The sequence below is a fragment of the Zonotrichia albicollis genome, chromosome 12, assembly GCF_047830755.1.
Source record: "Zonotrichia albicollis isolate bZonAlb1 chromosome 12, bZonAlb1.hap1, whole genome shotgun sequence".
In the NCBI taxonomy this organism is placed as follows: domain Eukaryota; kingdom Metazoa; phylum Chordata; class Aves; order Passeriformes; family Passerellidae; genus Zonotrichia; species Zonotrichia albicollis.
The window spans coordinates 12,645,018-12,666,627 of record NC_133830.1 but is presented as its reverse complement, the minus strand read 5'-3'; the positions used below and the strand labels follow the sequence as shown (position 1 = coordinate 12,666,627).

Genomic DNA, 21,610 nt, shown 5'->3' with positions numbered 1-21,610 from the left:
GGCAGCTCTAATCCAAGCATCTTATCACCTATTTTGTGGAGTTGAGAAAATCTCATTTATCTAAACAAGTGCCAGTGTGATGAACACAGATGCAGATTTGAATCCCAACACTCAGGTGTATTTCTGAAGAAATGCAAAGTAGGAAATGCACGGCCTGAAGCAGCTTGCAATTAGTGTATTGCCTAATGCTCTCACTGAAAAAAACTCCAGTAAAAAGCTGAATTTACATGAAAAGAAGAAGCTTTATACCGCCAGTTATCTGTAGAGTAAAAACTGCAGAAGCACTATCCCTCTACCATACCAGGATGCTTCAAGAATATGTCTATTATAGATCATTTGTGAACTATAAAAATACTGCTCTATAAATAGGTAGGTGATATTGTCTCAGATTCAGTGCTGTTCAATTCCCACAGACTGCTATTTTTAAACACAACCTTACCTGCAAAACATGACATTTTCAGGAATTTATAACATTAGCATGTGTTTCATTCTGATATTTTGCCTCTACCTGTTCACACACATTGACAACTCCAATGTATATTGCAGCTGTCCAGGAACCCCATCATATGAACCATGTTCTGCAATGCTCCTGCTACACTCACAGCACACAGTATAAATTATGTAATTTTCAGAAATCAGGAACTAAGATTCTACTGTAATGAAATCAAAGTTTACAAAGTATGAATACCCTCACAACCAGAATGTTTTCAAATATTTGACAGTGATTAAAACATAACTCAATTTTATTCTTCTATTAAGCATTGATAATCATTAATTCTATCTTTACATAGATACATAACTTGTTTTCTCCATATTTGTTTAGCATTCTTCATAAATATATTTTTAGCACACAAGTCAAAAGACAACAGAATTAAACAAATGAATGTATTATTTACCACACTTAGAAAACACTATTCATGGATTAAAATAAAGTATAACTTGTCCAAGAGGACTTAATCCATTAAAGACACAGGAAACCAGCTTAATTTGTCAGAATGGCAGCCATTAACTCTGCAAGGTTATGCAAATACAGCAGATGATTGAGAAAGTGCAGGCCATCCCTACTGTGTCAAACATAAACAAACTCCGTATGAAACTGGCTGCCAACATCTTTGTTGTGCAGAAAAGGCAGGTAAGGAAACACAAATGCTTTTGTCCTTAAATAGAAATAATTTCAGTAATTCCATAAGTGTTGTAAAGTTTTGAAATTTTACAACCACTTTTGTTCCAAATGGCTAATATGTTTCTTGGTCTCTGAGGCTCCCTAGAGGGAGCAAAGCCTTAGAATCTCTTGACACTCTATCTGCATGGAACTGGCATGTCAGCTGGTAATTACAGACCTATAGGAAGTACTTAAGCATAGGCTAAGGATAAATTTAGATAAATGAACAATTTTGCTAATGAGTAATATTCCTGACATAGAAAACCTTGTATTTTAGAAGTATGTGATTTTCCTGACTCCATCAGGTCAATAAGTGCATTTAAAAGCAGTAGCTCCTGAACCTATTAGAGAGCAGAAGGGGGTTAAAGGGTCTTTCACATCACTGACAAACACAAGAAGTATGTGTGTGCATGTATGTGTTTTATAGATGTAGATGAGCACAGAAAAATTGACAAAGATATTGTAAAACTGAGTTAACAAAATTCAAAAGTGAATCATACAGGTTCACAAGTGAGTACATCACTGTAATAACTTCAAATGTGCATCACTGTTCTCGATTGTTGTCATCTGGGTCTTTCATGCCTGGAGGCCCCTTCCTCTAAACATGGCTGTGGATAAATACACAACCAAAGAACTTGGGAAGAGTCAATTTAGGAACGTACAAGAAAATTTTTGTAAGAGTTTCTGATAAGCATAAACTAGGTCATTAAAAGAAATACAGAAATAAGTAAGTCCACAGGATTAGTCTTTATGAGGGAGAGAAGAAAAGGAGAGAAAGAAGCACCCAAATCAATTTGAACAATAGTGCAAGTCAGATAACCCAGACACACAGAAGATTACATTGTACAGAAATAAGATCATCATGATCTATTGTGTAGCATTAGGGAAAGAGTCAGGCATAAATTTCATTACACTAAACACATGTGCAACCAGTTTTACAATTCTGCTTTTTGGTTGTTTTGCCTGGAACAATTTTTATTCCAACTCTTCAAAAAAAAGCAGTTCACATAACCAGCCACATGATCCCAAATGATGACTACAAATAGCTTTGAGGTAATTGCTATATATTAGGGAGCATATGCAAACAAAAGGTCAAAGAGAAGATAAATTGTGAGAGAGTGCTTGGAGCAAACTCTAGCTTTCACTGGGCAATTTCAGAAGGAAGACAGAGGGAACAAAGTTGTTTACATCCTCTGGGGGTTTTCAGTGCTAGAAACCCCCTTAGCTAACTTTATCAGTTCCAGTTATCACTACAATTGAACAACCCCTAATGTACCTCTTGACCAGTGACCTCTTCTTTCTACTTGTCCATCACACTGGTTTTTTTCCACAACTACAGGAAAAGGAATCATTCTAAACCTGAATACTGGTGGATATTTTTTCCTCAGCCTTCTGTACCCTTTTTTCTATTTTCAGCCTCTGAAAAGGGCATTTCCTCCCACCCCAACTGGCAACTTTGTTTTTCTTTCAACATTAAACACACAACTTACAGTTCATGAACTTTTCCATGCTGTCAGGAAAAGACATCCTTGGATCACCTCTCCTTAGGTTGGCCCTAGCTGTGCCTAACAGGACAATTTGCTACCCTAATAGCTCAGAATGACCACAATATCACATGATCTACTAACAGTGCTGCTCTTAATGGGCTACACCACGAATAAAAATATGGTTTACCATAAAAGACAGTCCATCTCCAGCATACAAAAACCATTTATCAAATATATTAATATATTTTTCATCATCAAAGCACTTAAATATACTGTTTACCAAAATAATTCAATATAAACTCTTATTTTTATTGATTCATTCCACTACTCTCTCTTCCCTTGCCACAAGAACTCAGTCTTCATACTTCTGACTAACAACTTTGCTTAAAAGGCAGAAAAAGATACAGAGCTATAGGAAATGCTTCTCTGAAGTTTCACTAATGAGGAAGTAGATCTTAAGGCACTTGCTGCTATTGGGCTCATTTGTATTTTTTATGAGCTGATGTACTAGTGGGTAGAAAAGAGACAGACTCTCTCCTGGCAGATTAACCAGCCCCCTAAAGGTGCCTGCCATTAATTTCAGTTATTCATCTGCACATCTGTCTCTGCCCAACTGTGTCATGACTATTGCTTCTTGCAGCTCACTTCATTTAACCAGGAGCTTTTCCCCACTGAAATCTGTCAGGCTGATTTGTTGCATTACAAAATCTAAAAGCTCTCGTTATAAATTAGCTGAAGATCAGATCACTCATTTCCACTAGTGCAACAAAAAAAATCTAAAAAAAATAATCTCTGATAGCAGGAATTTTAAGGTAACAGTTAACAACCGTGTTTATTCACTACATGTTACTGACATGATGGCTCCTAACAACAGCTGGTACCTCTATTATTTCCCTAAGAAAACACACTTTGCTACCCCCAGACTGTCTCAGCTGTGACTCTGAGGGAGCAAGTCACAGTCAAAATCTCTGAAGGTCACACTGCTTAAACCCTTCAGAGCATCAAAATTACCCAGGCCATTCCCCTACCTTCCAATGGAGAAAAAACTAGCTTGCACCAGATTTGAGACAAACACTTTTTTTCTCACTGCAGTCTTTTCCTTTTGTTTTGCCAAAGCTTTTCTCTGTTATACATCTTAATTAACTCATGTCTTTACCTTCCTTTTCTTGACTTTGACTTCAACGACTGATTTTGACTGTTACTGCCACCTGCTTACAAAGTGCAGTACATTTATGTTTCAGAAAGAATCCACAGTACATTACTATGCAGTTCATTTGAGCTCAGCTCTTGCCCTAATACTCCTTCCTTAACTTAGGGAAGTATAGAATTTTCCAGATTTTCCATAGATTTGGCAAGCAGGACCCTGGAACCTGCTGTTCTTCACCTTGAGCTTGCCTTTACAAACACAGGACTGATAACACACTCTGTGTTACCAATGCCTGCTTTTTATTTGGAGACCCCAGGCTGACTGCTTTGTGATTCAACTGCTTCAGAAAGAAGTGCTGCTGCAGCACTGGGATTAGAACACATAAAATAGTCTCTGTATGCATTTACATTGTCTTCATGCAAATTCTGCATAGAAGAATTTATGGTCTCTCTCATCTACAAAACATCCTCCAACCACAATGGCCAGTGTCAAAAGAATCACTTGGTAAAGAAATTAGTTCATTCCTTCATGAGGCAAGATGTCTGCTCTCAACATGAATCTTTTACCTGGTAGTCAATCTGCCACTGTTCTTACCAGTGTGAGGTTTGGTCACCTGAAGGAATACAAATGAAGAACATTTTCTTCCTCTCATAGTCTTACCAGATTCACCACAATGCTGAGTCTTTCAAATCAGGCTGTTTTCCTTACACTTTCTTTAAAACAGCTCCCTGCTTGCTTTATGATAACAGAATAACACAGAAAAAACCCACAACCACTGCTAGATTTTGCCTGTGGATTACCATGTATCTAACCTTTCAATATGTTTTTCCAATATATTTTTGTAATACCTAATAACTACCCAGTCAAATTTGATTATTTGTGCAGACTTAAAGTCATCTATCCTAGGCAGAAGCAGGCACACTGGAAAGCTCTAACCATTAGCAGATTCCCACAAATCCTACCACACCACAGCTCTTCTGTGCCACAGCAAAAGGAGCCACTTTATTCTGAACAAGAGGTAAAACTGTCATTCTGCCCGGATGCACTGGATCACTCATAGGGCTGACTCACACAGGATCAAAGAAAATAAGCCACCATAGGTACATGTCTATTATCTCAAAACCTGCTTCTTCTAAAAAATGCAGAGTAGGAAAAAAGCTGTTTCTTATAAAAGTTGGCCTGGCTATCACCTGTGTCTGGGGTTTTTACATGCCTTTCCAGAGACTGGGGAGGACAATTTTTATAATCAAATTTCAGTCAAGGATGCACACATACATACAGTCACACTATTTAAAACAAGCTAAAAATTTAGTGGGTCACTGAACACTTCCACAAGCAAACTCTTCTTACACTACTTATAGAAGGCAAACTCAAAGATAACTGCAGATCAGCTGAGACAAATTTAGTGTAGACTGTTACAAGTGTCTTATTTTAGTGAATATTAATTTAATTCTGAAGGTCTCAAAAGATTCACTGCAACAGGATGTTAATATGAACAACCTTTGTTGAAAAGATTTTTCTCCTCCTGGTGTCTCTATTTGATTCAATAGTCCTTGCTGTGAACTGTGTGCCAGTGTTCAAGAGATCATTATTGCTTCATTTGCTTTGGTTTGTTGTGGCTTTTTAACCTGTTCAAACTATGGAACTTCTGCTGAGTCAAAGCATGTGACTAAAAGCATCACTTTCGAGTGGCAGAACAAATAACTGGAATTTTTCTGGGAAAGCCCCAGTTGACTCAGGGACCATCCTAATGACACAGGATGCAGAGAACATTCTGGAGGCACACAGGAAATTTTTTGGCTGCTTTGTGTTTCATTGATCACAGCTGCTACAGAACCCATCTGAAGATGTTACAAGATGCCGAAGCAATGGCAACCCAAGAGGGGTTTGAGTCAGGATTACACCAGAACTAACTCCAGAACTGGGAGCTACTGGTAAAATCCTCAACTTAGGGGACAGCTCTGTGCTAAAGGGACAACATCAAAGTGTCACAAGTAGTTCATATTGAACTCTCCTTTTATAGGGATGTTCTTTATATTACATTTCTGACAAATAAGTTAAAACCATGACAAAGTTGTAAGGTGTCATAAATGAAAAATAAACAGTTTCAGGCAATGCTGGATGACTACACTAATTACATGTATTTAGGGTGAAATAGAAATGAAATTGAATTCATATCATAGTCCAGTTTAGAATTCCTAGGCTAAGTATGTCTAGCCTTCACAGAATTCTTTATATTCACCCTACATACTTTTACAAATTAAAGTAGTGGCACTGTGCCTTTCTAGGGTATCACATGGACACAGGATGATAACAGTACCTCCACTGCATTTTGAGAAATTTAGAATAAATAAAAGGATGGGGTTCATTTTCTGACAAAACCAAACTACTCTTGACATGTTTAATGAACGTATATTGCCAGTCTGTATTTTCAAATGTGTGAAGAACTTGTAAAACCTTAGAGAGATTAAAGCAGTTTTCATTAAAACAGCTTTAATTCACAAACCACCAACAACTGTGTGGAGCTAGTGAAAAGGTAAAAGAAGACAAATATTTCTCTTAGATGAAAAGTCAGTAATAGTGCTGCAACTTTTCTTAAATAAAAGCAGTCATGGTTGCATTTATAATTATAAAGCTTGCTATTTTCTAAAGATGGATAGACTTTCAATGTTAAAATACGTATTGGTCAAAAACTCAGGAAAAAAAGTAGTTCTACTCCAAAAGAATAAGTAATTGTTCCTTCTCAAATGCTGATTGTGTTCCACATGCACTTTATCAGAATTTATCCTCACAAAAAGTAAAATCAATTTTAATACTACAGTGCAACCACCTGCAATGGAGCAAAGGATGAATGCTGTTAATCTAAAGAAAATAAAGGATGAACTGGTTTTAGGAAGAAAGACCATCTTCCATTTAAATTAGCATTTTCTTAATCAGGTTTCTTTGTAAACAATTATTGAAATTCAGTACACCATTTGTATTCTCATACATTTAACAGAAATAAAGTCACCGTAATTTGGCTCTTGACAGCTAAATCCACAACATAATTTGAAGTTAGTAAATATGAAAGGCTATTACCTGAAGTAAAATGTGAGGTTGTGAAATGATTACTTCCTTCAGTGCTTTTGAAAAAATTATTCTCAGAGTACTTGAAATTGGTACCTATCAAGGGTTATGATAGACTTTGTGCACACTTCCCCAAAAAAATGCCAAAATGTTGCATGTTCTCCATCAGATTCCTGAGCAACTCAGAAATAGCTCAAAAAGATGCCTAAATTTTTATCTTCAGAACTTCCCTCCCCAGAGAAATGATTACTGTGAAAAAAGCACCTTTAATTGTACTTACATTTAAAAAAAAACAGTTCTCCCCAAACAAAACCAACAACAACAAAAAAGCACAGCTCCCCAGGGCTGCACGTCTGCAGCAGGGGGAATCAGCATGCATTGCTTCACAGCAATATGTTCTGCCTGCTTAGCTCTTTAGTATATAAAGTCACTTCATCAACCCAATTATTTCTTTTTTTCCCTGTTTTTCCCCCAAAGTAACTCTAAACTACTTTAAAACACCTTCATTAGAGAAATTATTCAACAAGCAGTGCTGCAAACCATGGAAATGTAAAAGCTGTTAAAAATGTATTAAATGCTGTCCATGCCACAAGGGTACTAGTGTAAAATGACCTTAAGTTTAAAGGCTCCCTATGAAGGCAGAACAGTATCTGCTCTGCTTCTCCTAATGAATAACAAATGGGCCTTCACAATTCATTTAGCTCAGTACAAGCTGCCATTACAACCCATTCTGTTTTTTTAACTTTGTGGTAATGTATCATCTTGCCTGACTCTATGTCATCTTCTTGAGGGTCACCAAAGGTATGTAACTCCACTCTCAATAATGAAAAAAAGGAGGAAGGAAAGAGAGATATGACAAATTTTGACAAAGCACCGACCAGTCCATTCTGATATACAGTATCACACAGTGAGGCTCATACTTCCTACACAAAAATGCTTCCTGAACTGCAAAGAAAGTCAGAATTTCACTGACTTTTTGAAGTCTTCAAAAGGATACTGTTTTTCAATTAATAACTAAAATAAAACAATACCTGGAAAATAATTCTCTGGCCTTCTATTTACTTTCTTTTGATTTTTGTTATGCCCTAAAATATAATCTGAATCTGAGCATTTAAAAAGGAATTAAAAGGCCACAAATATTTATCTTTATTTCACAGATATTTAGAAACACTCACTATGTTGCTATGGACAATTAGCCTTTTATCCAATTTTAGCTGGTAGTTTAACTCACTCACCCTAAGGTTTTAATTATCCCCTTACTCTGCATGCTCAGGCCTCAATTCATGCAGCTGGAAATCTGCCTCAGTGATGTTATAACCTTGTTAATGTAACAAAAGAGGAGTTTACTTAAAACTGTACTGACTGTGGACTTAAGCCAAATTTACTTGAAAGAGGAAAGAGACTGTCAAAAATCCTACAATAAACACAGAAATGCAGTTCTTTCATAACCTTCACCTTAATTCATACAGACAAGCAATTTACATGTAAGTGGATTCATATGGCCTGTGAGGGGCCTCCTCTCTGGAGCTGGACTATTCTCCATACCCTACCCTCCTCTTGAACAAAAAAAAAGCTCCAACAGCTCACTTTACAAAAATGGCAGAGTATCTGCAATCTTTTTTAATCACAATAAAACATAATTAGGATAAACATTTATAAAGCTAGTCAGTATCAATAAAAGCAGCATAATTTCACAAAGCCAATTTCAAAAAAGTTCATCTAGTCCTTCGTTAAATACATATTTAAATCAATAAAGATTTTATTTGAAAAGTGGAAACTTGTACTAATGAGGTAATAGTTACATTAACCTTAAGTGGAACTTGGCTGTCAGATACTGATATCCCCTATTAATTTACTTACTAAATTACAGGAGGGATTTCCTCAAGTCATCTGTTAATTAGATTCATTTTTAGACTAGATATTACCAAAAACCTACATTAGACTAAACAAAACATTACAGTATTGAAGCGTTGAAGGGAGATTATTCTGAGAGAAAAAAATATAAATTCTATTTCTTAATAGAATTGTGAAAATCCTGTAGGTAAATTTTCTTCCTGATTGGACCCTTGTAGTACTTTTATAAGAGAGCAGTGGGTATCTGGGTGGGATCCACAGACTCAAGAACATGAAGACTGGTACCATTTCAGCATCTGTCAGTTGTTGACAAAATAATCCAGGTGGGCACAGAGGGTAATGGGCACCCAAAACAAAACTGGAAAGCAGCCAGGTTTGTTTCATGCCTGCTGAAAGTTTAAACATTTTTCATTAGGAACTAAAACTTTTCCTTTAAGCTCATGAATGTCAGAGTATTTTCCACTCTGCTAAGAGGGTATCAGGTTGCTGGATGTTAGATGATGATTACCCTCCTCCTTGGGCTGCTGCTCTTTAGGTGTTCGGTAATAATCCCTGCTTTTTGCTACTGAATTCACACTAGCCCCAACACCAGCTCCTTTAAACCTCATAGACATCAATTGCTTAACTTTTATTTACTGATCACACAGGGAACTTCTCAAGGTAGGCATGGAAGAGATGGATGAAGTTGTCCAGCTCATAGAAAATAATTCACAAGTTAAAAAATGACAGTATTCTGAACTTGGGGGCTTTTAGAATGGGAGTAAATGCTCCTTTTAGTTTAAAAGCTCTCCCTATCAACTGTTCTTAACCAGCCTCTGGGACACAGTTGGCCATAACATGCAGACAGATGACCACAACCACAAAGTCCCTTCACACAAAAAACCCTTCTTTGGCATTTTCTACTCAGTACCTATCTCTGCTCCCTAGCCATAATAAAGGCAAGGAGGTTGGAAATCAAAAGAACAAAGTAGCACATTTAATGACTGTCTCCGTTAGACCAACCCACATTTCACCCTCCCACCTAGGAGGTGAGAATCATGGAAGCTGGTTTTCAAACTATGCAAGAAGTTTGTAGGGAAGCAGAGAAGAATAATCCATCATAACTGGAATGATTTTAGCAATATGGTCATCATCAGAGTCCTGTGTGGCCTAATTTTGGTCAGAGCTGAATGCAACAATGATAAACTACATGTTTGAGGTAGGAGTGGTTAGAAACTGGGAAGAGTTTAACCACAAAAAAGTATTTTACATTTCTAATCTAAGCCAATAAATCATCATTTCCTCTTCAGCATCTGCACATTTACAAATCTGAAACTAGATGGGTTTCAAGAAAATCATTATTAAATATGAGGGGAAAAAATATATCAAACCTTTCATTTGCATCCCCCAATAAAACTTTTAGTACTAAAATGTAACACAATATGCATAGTACTCCTACTAAAATTATGCAAGCTCCTCTAAAAAAGTAACATTTCTATTTACCAACAACCATAAAATCTTTCACTAAAGATTTTCTGTGTAATTTTGTACTGTCACCCAGCTTTTGTTTCACCCTGAAAAGTTTTTCTATTCAGTGGAAGCCACTTGACCCCAAGGAAGCAAGCCAAGGTGTCCTTTTAAGGTGATGTTTATGCTGAACAAAACAGCTTGACTACAGGACTTAGCACAGACTTACATAATGTACTTTCTTAAACAGGGGTTTTCTTTGCTGAGATACCTTGATACACTGCACAGCAGCATGGACTTAGCTTTGTTCACAATCAGAGAAAATTGAGATGAGCTCATCCTGATTTTCACTGTCATCACATAATTCATGATCTGTTAGTCTCTGCTAAACAGCAACACCGCATTGGAAGGAGAGGTTCCTTGTTCCTTGAAAAGGTAGTGCTTTAGGACATTTTTGTGTGCTAGGTCATGTTTCACCAATTGTATTTGAAAAATTTTCTTTTTGCTGCACTGTTTCTGTATTCACATTGTTCAGATAGTGTTGACAGTCATAACATCATGCATGCTTTTATTATTATCTTGTTTATTACAGTTAGGATGGATGGGAACCCGTAATACCTGGCTCTGTATTGATAAAGGGGATGAATCAGTCTGGTCAGGGTCACAATCAGTAATCTAGACACAGTCCAGTGGGAGGGCACAAACACCACCACCACAAGCACGTCTTCTCCTCCAAAAGGCAAATTTTTTACTCATTTCAGGATAGTGGTACAGACCTCCAGGAGGATAAATTCTCATTCAACATATAGAGTGACACCGGTAAAAGAGTAAAAGTTACTTATGGTCTTGCAGGCCCTGTGAGCTCACACCTTACAAAGCACAAGAGAAGAACTATCAGTGAACCCTCTTGGACAAGAGAGCACAAACTTCAAGCACACCTTGCACTTACTACACAAGAGAACACAACTAGAGAGAAATAAAGAATGGGAATTTAGATGGTTTTTCACAGCACAGAGAGAAGTACTTGATTTGCTGGGGCCATGGGGAGGACAAAGGAAGCACAGGAAGAAGGGAGCAGTAGATTTACTCTGCAGCACCTTAGGAGTAATGAGAAGAAAGAGAAAGCTGATCAAACCTTTCCCTTCTGCTGATAGGAAAACTGCTCCTGTTTGATTGCTTCTGACTCTGTTCTCTCCTGATCTTATAAGACCTTTTCCTTCTAACAGAAAACATGCATTTCTAAGCCCATTTTCTATTTTGCATTTTTATACAATATTAAAGAATAATCTACCAGTTTAGTTTAAATGATCCAAGCCTTTAAAATTTCTTTGCTTCTCCATCTTCAAAGATGTGAGTTTACATTAAGTTCAGCATTATCCCACTGGGGACACCTTCAGCTCATAATTCCTATCATTGAATTGCATGGCCTGCGTCTCAAGTATGCAAGATTTGCCACTTAAAAAAGGGAAAAAAAACCCCAAAACCCTGACCCATCATATTTTGATGATTAAAATGCAGAAACATCTGCTAGAATCATACTGAGCTGGCCGAGGTTAGGACTATAGGAGCCTGCAGTTGATCAGTGCTGCCCTAGGTGTCACGGAGGCCAATGGGAATTACACTAAGAGGGTTTCAGTAGACAAGGGCGTAATTCAGTCAGCTTTAAAAAAAATCCATGAAACAGAAGCCTAACTTTTTTTTTCTTTTTTTTTTTTTACTTTCAGCCTCCTACTCCTTCCTTTCTGACTTTTGAGCCATTTGCTCTTTTGAGTGTATTATCAGAGGTGGAGGCCTCTACATTCCCATGCTGGCTGAACTTCCAAACAAATGCCATCCTATCTAATAATTTTTACCATCATTATTGTTTTACCTAAGAAAAGCATTTTTAAGGTCAGTTTAAAATATAGTATATACAGCTTTGTCAAGATCACTAATTGCAGGGTACCATATTTTCTATTCCTTATACTTTCTAGGATTGCAAATAAAGAAATTATGCAATACAAACCATACAAAAAGTGCTTAATACTTACTAGGTAGCATATTAACTTTTTCTTCTTTATCTAGAAGATTGCTAAACTGCTCAGTAATTTAAATTCAGATAAAAATAACAAATTTAGAAAATTTTAACCCCTACCGTACTTAAATATAAAAAACAGAAAAGCATTTTAATTTAAAGAGAATGATTTAAAAGGAAAAATAAAATAATGAGAGAATTAAAGGTAATGATTTTCAACTGCAATTGTTTCCTCACATTTTCATTCACATTACAGAAGGCTAGAATACTCTGCATCTCCACATCCTTCAAGCAGTCTGAAACACCTGTAAACCTGAAACACTGTTAATCCTGGCTGTCTTCTAAGTGGTTAAATCACTAGAGAATGTCATGTAACTGTCATATCTCACTTATAACCTGCACTTTAAACCAATCATTTTGTCACTTACATCATCTTGTAAATCCACTTATCCACCGTAGAGCAACAGAAGACACAAAGGCCATTCAAAGCACGGCCATTGATTTTTTCATATTCAATTACTGGACTCAACATAACTGGGTCTTAAAAATTATAATTAAAAGGGGTTCAAAATGATCTTATCACTATGTGTGTTTGAGTGAAAATGAGCAATGTGGGAGGAAAGAGCTGATACTACAGACCAAAAATAAATTTTAGGAAGACACGCCAAGAACAACAACCAATAAAGAAGTCCATGAAGTGCCAACTCTTGTCTATCAATTTGTCTAACCCATTTTGGGATCAGCTGATGTCTTTGTGGAAGCAAGCTCCAGAAGGTCACCAAGCAACCACTCCACAAAGCAGAACTTCTCCCCTTCAAATCAATCATTGATTCACTTCAGCAAGTGCCTGATACTCCTCATGCTGGGAGATCTGGCTAAACTCTACACAGAGTTTATGCCTTCCTTTCTAAGTCTTCAAACTTCAAACTTATCCTCCTCTTCCCCCTGCCTTACCCTCCCCAGACTCACAAGTCTTTTAAGTACCCCCCTCATAAAGCAGCTGCAGGATCCCCTTGCTCTCTTTACCATTCAGGTCCTGTGGCAAGCACTAAACCAAAAGAAAAGTATTGTAAAATACTTTATTTTGGGAAATTGGATAAGTATTGTAGAATTTTCAATATAAAATGTTTGCTGGAGTACTGAACACTAATTTTCCATTCAAGCAAGGTACCCAGAATGGGTAAAGAACAATGGCAACAAAACTGGAAAGCCAAGTGCACTCCTAGGATATAGATTGGGAATGACCACCAAATTTTCTTTCTGCCTGGCAGGTGCCTCAAATCATGTGGATCAAAGGAACCTGAAAGATCACTTGTACAACTAGAGACAAAATCCTTATGAAATGAAGAAAACAAGCCAGACTTGTTTTCTAGCTCAGAAAAGCATGCTTAATGCATTGTCTGGAATATGTGTGAACTCCTGGTTTCCCATCAGACAATGCCTCTGGGACATAAGCACTACTACCTTTCCATAAAAGAGAGGAAGACATGGTCTCCCTGGAAACACTTGGAAAAGGTTGCTACTGCCCTCTCCCACTGTCTAAAGGGGACAAGAAACAATGGGAGAAGATGCAGCTTCCTTTATCTGAATATTGATATTAAAGTGGACAAAACATAGCCTCTCATACTGGAGTCTGTAGAAATCCTAAACTGATCTTACTAATCTTCAATAGCAGGTGAAAACCTATTTTGAAAGTAAATTATGACCTTAAAAAGAATAAAATTAAGAAAATAAATTTGTTTCCCATGCTGATGAAATTTCTAAAATTTTGAATCTTACAGAATAAAATCAAAGTATACTATCCTTTAATCTAAACATCAGAACATAAGTAGGAACTTGGTGGCACTGAGATGTCTTTAAGAGAAGCACTGACAAGTTAACAGCTCACTCATTCTTTTCTCACAGAGAGAAACATTTTATTGCTTAGAGCCCCTTCGTTGTTTACAAAAGAAAAACATCTTTTCATTTTAGTCAAGAAAGCTTCTGTTCCAGAGAACAAAGCCTTCATTTGGCCTTCTCTAATCTTTATGGTGTTTGCAAGTTGGTGTCAGAAATGTTAGTCAAGGCATGCTGTGTTACAGGTCTGTGGGGCAAAAACAGTCACAAGAGACTTTCCACCCAAGTTAGGAGACCACATTACCATTCTAACTACTTCCTATGGAAGTCACAGTTGTATCAACATCCTGCTGGTTTGTTTGTATTTAACTTGGGATATGACTCTCTACACTCTCAGCATGAATCCTACAATTAAATTGAAGCAGTGCACAGGTTACTAAAAAACAGTCTAGTGTTCTGCATTTGAAATGGTACAATTTGAGACAATCAACTTGCTATCTGAACATATTTATAGTCTACAATACCACAGCTGCAACAAGTCAAAATAATCTTTCTAATAAAATTATTTTTTAAAATTACATTTCTTCCTGAAAATTATTTTTTCTTTACAGCTATTTATACACATTCTGTAATCCAACCTATTGAGTAAAGAAATGTTAAAGAATTCACGTTAGAGAAATAATCATAGATATCCTTCTCTATAAGTTGAAATACAGCTGGAAAAGTAGAAAAAAAATTCTTCTTTCAAGATAATACTTTATTAATAATATAAGAAATCTGACCCTTCAAAGAGACTCATTTAATGGCATGTATCCACTACTGCTCGTTCAGCCTAGAACTATAACCAAGGTTTGTCCTGGCTGTTTTTAGAATGTACCAGCATTTCAAAAGGAGCATAAACTAAGCAACACCTTTTAGTTTTAGGTGTTTTAGTGAAACACCTCAGGTTCTAGTATAGGGAAGAGAACTGATTATCTACCTTCCTGCTTTTCTTTTGGAAAAGGAATGTTCTGCCTGGCTGTAACAGAGAAAGCAGGCAGGTCTGTAGGGAAGGGATCCTTTAAAGTGGTTTAAAGAAGCGAGTTCCACACATTTCAAAGAGCAGTTCCAACCCTAAATCACTTTGCCAATTTCTCCTACCTTGCAATATTCCTTTCCTCCTCCTTCATGTTGTATGGAAGAAACAAAAAAAAGGAAATTAATGTAAGGACTACATGCAAGTCCCTGCAATTTCATCAGGGATTTCTCTGTCAATAAGTGTCATGCCTCTGGCCTGTGCTTGCCCTGAACAGGTGAATTGCATACATAATTACTCTGAAACATTCCAGACGCACTGGATTTACTACTCACACAGATATCAGAAGCCCTTTTCACTATTGCTGTACCCACAGCAAAGAGGAAGAAACCACTCTCCTGTGGGTGTCAGAACCTCTTAGAGTTGAGCAATTAGGACATAAATAAAGGCAAACATGTTGAGTTCCCTCCCCAGGTGTCAGTTTCAGACCGTGATGGATGGAAAGAGTAATCGGATAATGTAAGGCAGGGACATGAGCTGATTTGTCCAGGTGCTGGAAACACATCTAGATAGATTCTCTGGACATCCAAGGGCTCTTGTCAGAGCTGAAACTCCTGCTGAGCTGCTACACAGATGTGAAATCCCCAACTTGTACTCCAGTAAAATTTATAGATGGAAAAAAGGGGTATGTCTGCAGAAAACCAGATGGATGGTAAACTTTCTTAGACTTGTGCCACAAGTACTTCATAAAGCATTTTGACTTCTGTACAAATTCTGACTTTTTAGTTTTACATTTTACACAGTCTTCTCCCTTAGGCTGTGACCCCTGACTTCCAGAATCCATTCAAAGACCCTCTTCATCCCTGCAATATCCTGAAAAGTCCATTTGAAGCCATTTGTGTGCTTTTCCATGCCCGAAGCTCTTGCTCTGCAAGGCAGGAGGGCACCAGTCAGGCCTGGTGACAGACAAGGGGACAAAGCACATTCTCCTCCCAGCAGGACAAGCTCCCTCCTCGCCCCGTGGAGCTGCTCCTACCCAAACCACGGTCCTGCACCCAAGACTGGCATCTAGTGGCAAATGCAAGTGCCCTCTCCTTCTCTGGCAGAGCACTGAAGCACTGACCCAGCAGCGAAGGGCACTGCGTGTTCAGCACTTGAGCCCAGAGTGGCAGCTGCTGGGACTGAATCCTTGGTGGAAAAAATATTTTATCCCCTTCTTCCCATAACTATTTCATCCCTGACTATACACAGGTGCTTTTAAAGGAATACATCTATTGAAAACCGAAGATAAGCAATTTCCTTCTATTATTTTCAGTGAAAGAAATCCCTTCCTTTAAGTATTGTCACCATGTTTAATTTTATACTGCCACTGTAGGAAAGTTTACTGCAAAATCTAATTTAAAGTATATTTTTTGGACAGCACAGTAATGTTCTGTTTTTGTTACTGAATAAAATAACTAGTAGCAGGGTTTTTCTTAGGAGGTCTTTAATGCTTCATTACTAACCATCCAATTTATTTCACATAAGGGAAAATAGATTTTCTTCTGGAAATTTGTAGTGAATTTCAGGGCAAAGTCAATTCCAACAAAACTGCTTTAGCAATACCCACAGGTGATGGCATGAACTCTATTTAAGGCAAGGAAATTGCCTTTCAAACTCTTGGCAAGAATTCCGAAAGCTTCAGAGCAGTGAGTATGCTGAGTTAACAGAGGAAATACTCAGTAATTAACAACTAAATCTCAAAAATTAAGACTTGTCAGATCTTCAGGTCAAAACATGAAGCGCTGTCTTTTGGGGGATGAATCACATGGCCACTCACTGAGTGCAGTGTTTGTCACAAGTAACTAAGTCACTGAAAGATCAAATTAATGCAAAACCACAACGAAATATTTTCTAACTTTGTACATAATAAATAGAGTAAACATCACAGAAAGTTAATTTAAAGATTTTCAACCGAGAAAATACTTAATTTTGATAAAGTTAGGGGGGAGCTTGGGTGTTAGAGTTTTGTATTTTCTTTTTAACTTTAGAGGTTGCAGTTGAAGATAAAATGCATATAGTTTAAAACTTGAACTTACAAAAAGAGTGACAATCATTTTTATATCTTTTCAACCACATGTCATTAGACTTTCTTTTATGACTTTTGGCTCTCCAGGTCAAACTTTATATCTTCCAAAGGGAAAATAATTTCAACCATTTCTAAAAAGATAATCTGTCCCATGGAGCAAAACCCACTTTCCATGAGGGCAGGCATTTATTTCACATACATATATATGAAGGGCAATTTTAATATTATGTAAATACTCATTTATCTATCTATACAGCTACCTAATTTTGTTACAAGCAGGTTTATGAGTTTTGGAAGGAACCACCACACAGGAAAGGAGATCTGTATGAAAGCACTGTGGTCATGAAAGTATGCTCCACAAATATGGCATTTCTGAAACATCTGACAAACCTCCACCACATCACAGCACTGAAACTTCTCCTACCCTCAACCTCTTCATGTTACAAAATGAATAAGCTTTTCTAGGCAAGCCTTGTGAAGTTCACAAGTAGGAGCACAACCTCCTGAGGACTCTCAGAAAACAAAAACAATGTCTGGAAAAAGCAGTCTTAGGATATATTTCTAACTACCATAATTAAAGCTCAGGCCAACGGAAATATTTCTGTGGATGATAAATACATTTCTTAAAAAAAGCATTGCCATGGATATTGTCACACTATGTAACAGATTTTTTTGAAGTATCATTTCCTAAAAAATAAAAAGCGCATTGATTTTTGCTTTATGCTCAGACACAGAAAGAACACAAAGCAACAAGACAATTAGACAAAATGATGGATTTGAACACATGCTGCATTTTACTGTTAACATGTATGCATAACTTCCATTAATGTCAGTATGAGTTATGTGTGCACTGCTATAATAATATGACCATAGTAAAAATATTTCCTCCAGAACTAATAGAGTAATATTTTTAATAGACATTAAAAAAAAAATTTGGAAATTAACATGCAACTGCAACTTCTTCTTAAAACTTATACTTTCAAACTCTTTAAAATAAACCTTATTTTTTCACAAATTGGCATCAAGTTAAGAAATAACTGATTTTATCAAACTACCTTTCATTTAATGAGTACTTATCTTGTTTACAGTTCATAAAAACCAACCAGATATGAGCAAGACAAGGTTGCTCTCCATTTTTATTCTAATCTTTCATAAATAACCAAATTTATATGGGGACAAGAAATAACAATTGAAGAAGTTTTCTAAAACTGACAACTGATTGCGGCCAGTAAATTAAGATGCATCCTGACAATGACAGTCAAATGGGCCCAGAATGCAGAGTTATGGTTGGAACTTGATCATAACAAAAGCACAGGAAATCATCATGAACGTTCTTAAACACACACTTCATGCCTATTCAACTGGAAACTCATAGCCAAAAACTGTAATCGCTGGATATTGATTTTTTTAAACAACAAATACAAAATATTGGTCAATGCTTCCAATTAATAAGTCACCTTAAAAAACAAATAGGCTCTTTGCTACTGAGTATTTCACTTCTAATACCACTCACCCAGCCCTCCATTCATAAAATAGAACAGCTTTTGTCAAAACAATTTCTACATCACCAGTTTTTGCCAATCTTGTTTTCCAGATTGTTCTGTGAGGTTTTGCGTACCAAATTTTAAAAGTCACATGAACTGAATTAGAGATTTTTTCCTCTATTTTTTTTGAGCAATTATTAATTATGGTTTTTAAAGAATAAAAATCTTATGATTAGGACAAAAGAGAAGGCACTTGAGGAAACAGACCAAAGCACTATACAGAAAATAGATAATGGGAACTGAGCATCTGAGTTATGATGGGACAATTAATAAGTATATATAACTTAATGCTTTAAAAAATCTTTTTAAATGTATCTATTATAAAATGTAATGCCACATAGTATTCTAATTCTAATTCCATTTTTCTGTATGGATGTAGATCTCAAAGTCAAAACCAGAAATTCTTTAGATAACTCTGGAAATATTTGTGCTTCCATTACATTGAATTTCTGCACCTGTATAACCTGGCAGACATTCTTAAAATCCACTTTTATAAACCTTGCTGACTATGTGACTCCATTTCCACTTTGCCTTATTTACAGTAACATTATGAAAACCATTCTTTCTGATTATTTCCCTTCCTTTAAAATCAAGGACAACTGTAAAAACTGACCCGAACTTATATATGGCTTCCACACTCAAAAAAACTGTTTCAAAATTACAACTGTGAATTTTCTTTGTCGAATGTTAACTACATAATTATCAGCCTAGCCAAGTCATAGCAGGTTCACCCTTTTTTGCAAATTTTAAAGATCATTTCAGTGCTTGTATGTCCCATAATTATAAAGACTTATTTTTCTTTGCATGGAGGAAGTTCAATTTAAATTATATGTGTCTCTTCCTTTTTCATTCTAAACATATTCACAGGGGTAAAGTGTATGCAGAAATTCATTGTTAGTTTTGGGGTGTTTTTAACCAATTCAAAGCAATAAGCTTTGCACCATCAATAGAAAATTAATAACTCCCTTCCCTTGCATGTGACACTGGCAGAGATTCCAGCACTGCATTCCCACTGAGAGATGGGGCTTTAGATTTTCAGTTTCTCATAGAACTTATATAGTACTGATAGTTTCACTTGCATGCAACAAAGGACAACTTACAAAAAATGTTGAGTACTTCTAAAATGAAGACTTTTGCACTTCTATGCTTTCAAAGGAATTTAAATGTCTCAAAACTATTAAAAGTTTTTAGATTGAGACTTAAATATATGCAGAGAAATAACAAAAAACTAACACCAAAAGAAACCCATCAAAACTTTATCCTATGGCAAAAGCTGTTATTTTCCTTTTTTCCCCTAGAAATTAGAGAAATCAAGATACTTACTTCATTTCTAGAATTTCTTCAAGCTGTTTCCTTCGCTCTATTCTCAGGTTAGCCAGATGTGCTTCTTTTTCAGCCAAAGACTGCTGTGTTGAGGCAAGACGGGCTTTGGTAGAATCTAATTCTTGTCTGGTTTTCTCCAGTGCATTCATCAGCTCTTCTACCTGAGAGAGAGGACATTTTCAACTCCATGTTCTTTACCAGAAGAAAATATTAAATTCATATAAAAACAGGGAGGGGAAAAACACACTAAAGGAATTATTTTCTATAAATGGCTGCTCAAATCGCTTTCCATCATAACTGTTTTAAAAACTGACAGTAGTGTTTCAGAACCAAAAAAAAAAACCCTCAAAGTTTCTGTGAATCCATTAGCAATAAACAATATTTATACAAAATAGAGCTAACACCAGAAACCTATTTAACCTGGGCCACTGCCACATACAGATACAATTTATAAATATGTCCTGCACCATTTTTATTATTTAAATTCAGGGTGGTGGTAACTCATTATAGAAGTTATTTCAGAAATTTTAAATTTAGCTATAGATACATGTTTTGATATAAAAGTGTTAATGAAAGTCCAACATTTTTCATGAAGAATGCACACCTTTGCAAAACAGGTTGCCCAGGGAAATTCTAAACTCTCCAGTCCATGAGTATTTTAAGATTTTGATTGAATGAAGCCTGAAGAGTCTGATCCAACTTGGAAGTTATTTCTGCTCTGAGTACAGATTTATAGCGCATTGCCTCTAGTGATCCCTTCTAATCAAATTATTCTGTCATCCTGAAGTTTAAAGGTCTGTAACTGCTCTAATAACAATCAAGTTCTTTTCCTCCTGATATACTGTGAGAAGCTCTGAAGCATGAAGTGTAGCAAAGTTGGGATGATCCCATTTTGTCCTGGAGAAATGTCATGGAAAAACTTTAAAAATTGAGACAATATAATGGCACCTGTCTGGCAGCAGAAGTTTTATTTGTGGGGTGAAGCATCTTCCATGAATGGCCTCCAGTAACCAGTATAACAAATGATACAGTTCACATAAAGTGAAATAGGTTTTTTAAGTGAGACATAATGATTTGAATAATTAATGTCCTATTTCCTGTATGCTCTTTCTCACCTCCTTTGTCCAAATATTATTATTTTATAAACTAGAAAACACCTCAGGGAGAACCTCTAAATGAAATAAAATGAGAAAGGTTATATATTCCCTTCGTCCATGTTATGCAAAGCATTGAAAGGAGTTCAATTTTGCTGTGAATTGAGAAGTCTGACCAAGTTCCACAGTGCTCATATCAGTGCGGCTTCTTCTCCCAAGCTCATGCTCAACTCTTGTTCTCTAAAGCCTCCTAGTAGGCAATCAGTGCTTATAATCCATTTTTGTTTCAATTCCAATATAGATGGGCTTCTATATAAAAAGTTTAATTAATAACACAAACAGATAATAGAGTTGTCATGAATTATAATGAGGACTCACAGCCCATTTGCTAATGACAGTGATTACTCCTTCCACACCCCCTCAACAAACACTCTAAATCAGATCAATTAAATACTAGAACGTGTCTGATATGAATGCAGATCAGAATTACCAACAGTATTGAAACTACTGATGTTCAACCTTCCACTCAGAATGTAAAAGCAGTGAAATGGTGA

At 36.4% G+C, this 21,610-nt stretch overlaps 1 protein-coding gene across 14 annotated transcripts in view; it reads right to left on the bottom strand.

Moving 5' to 3' along the window:
• ERC2 (ELKS/RAB6-interacting/CAST family member 2) overlaps positions 1-21,610 on the bottom strand; it is a 402,457-nt gene that overhangs the window by 178,015 nt on the left and 202,832 nt on the right. For all 14 annotated transcript variants that reach the window (XM_026792408.2, XM_074549878.1, XM_074549880.1 and 11 more), the window contains one exon: positions 19,963-20,123. In XM_026792408.2, coding sequence (XP_026648209.1) covers positions 19,963-20,123 — 161 coding nt within the window. The remainder of the gene's footprint in view (positions 1-19,962; positions 20,124-21,610) is intronic.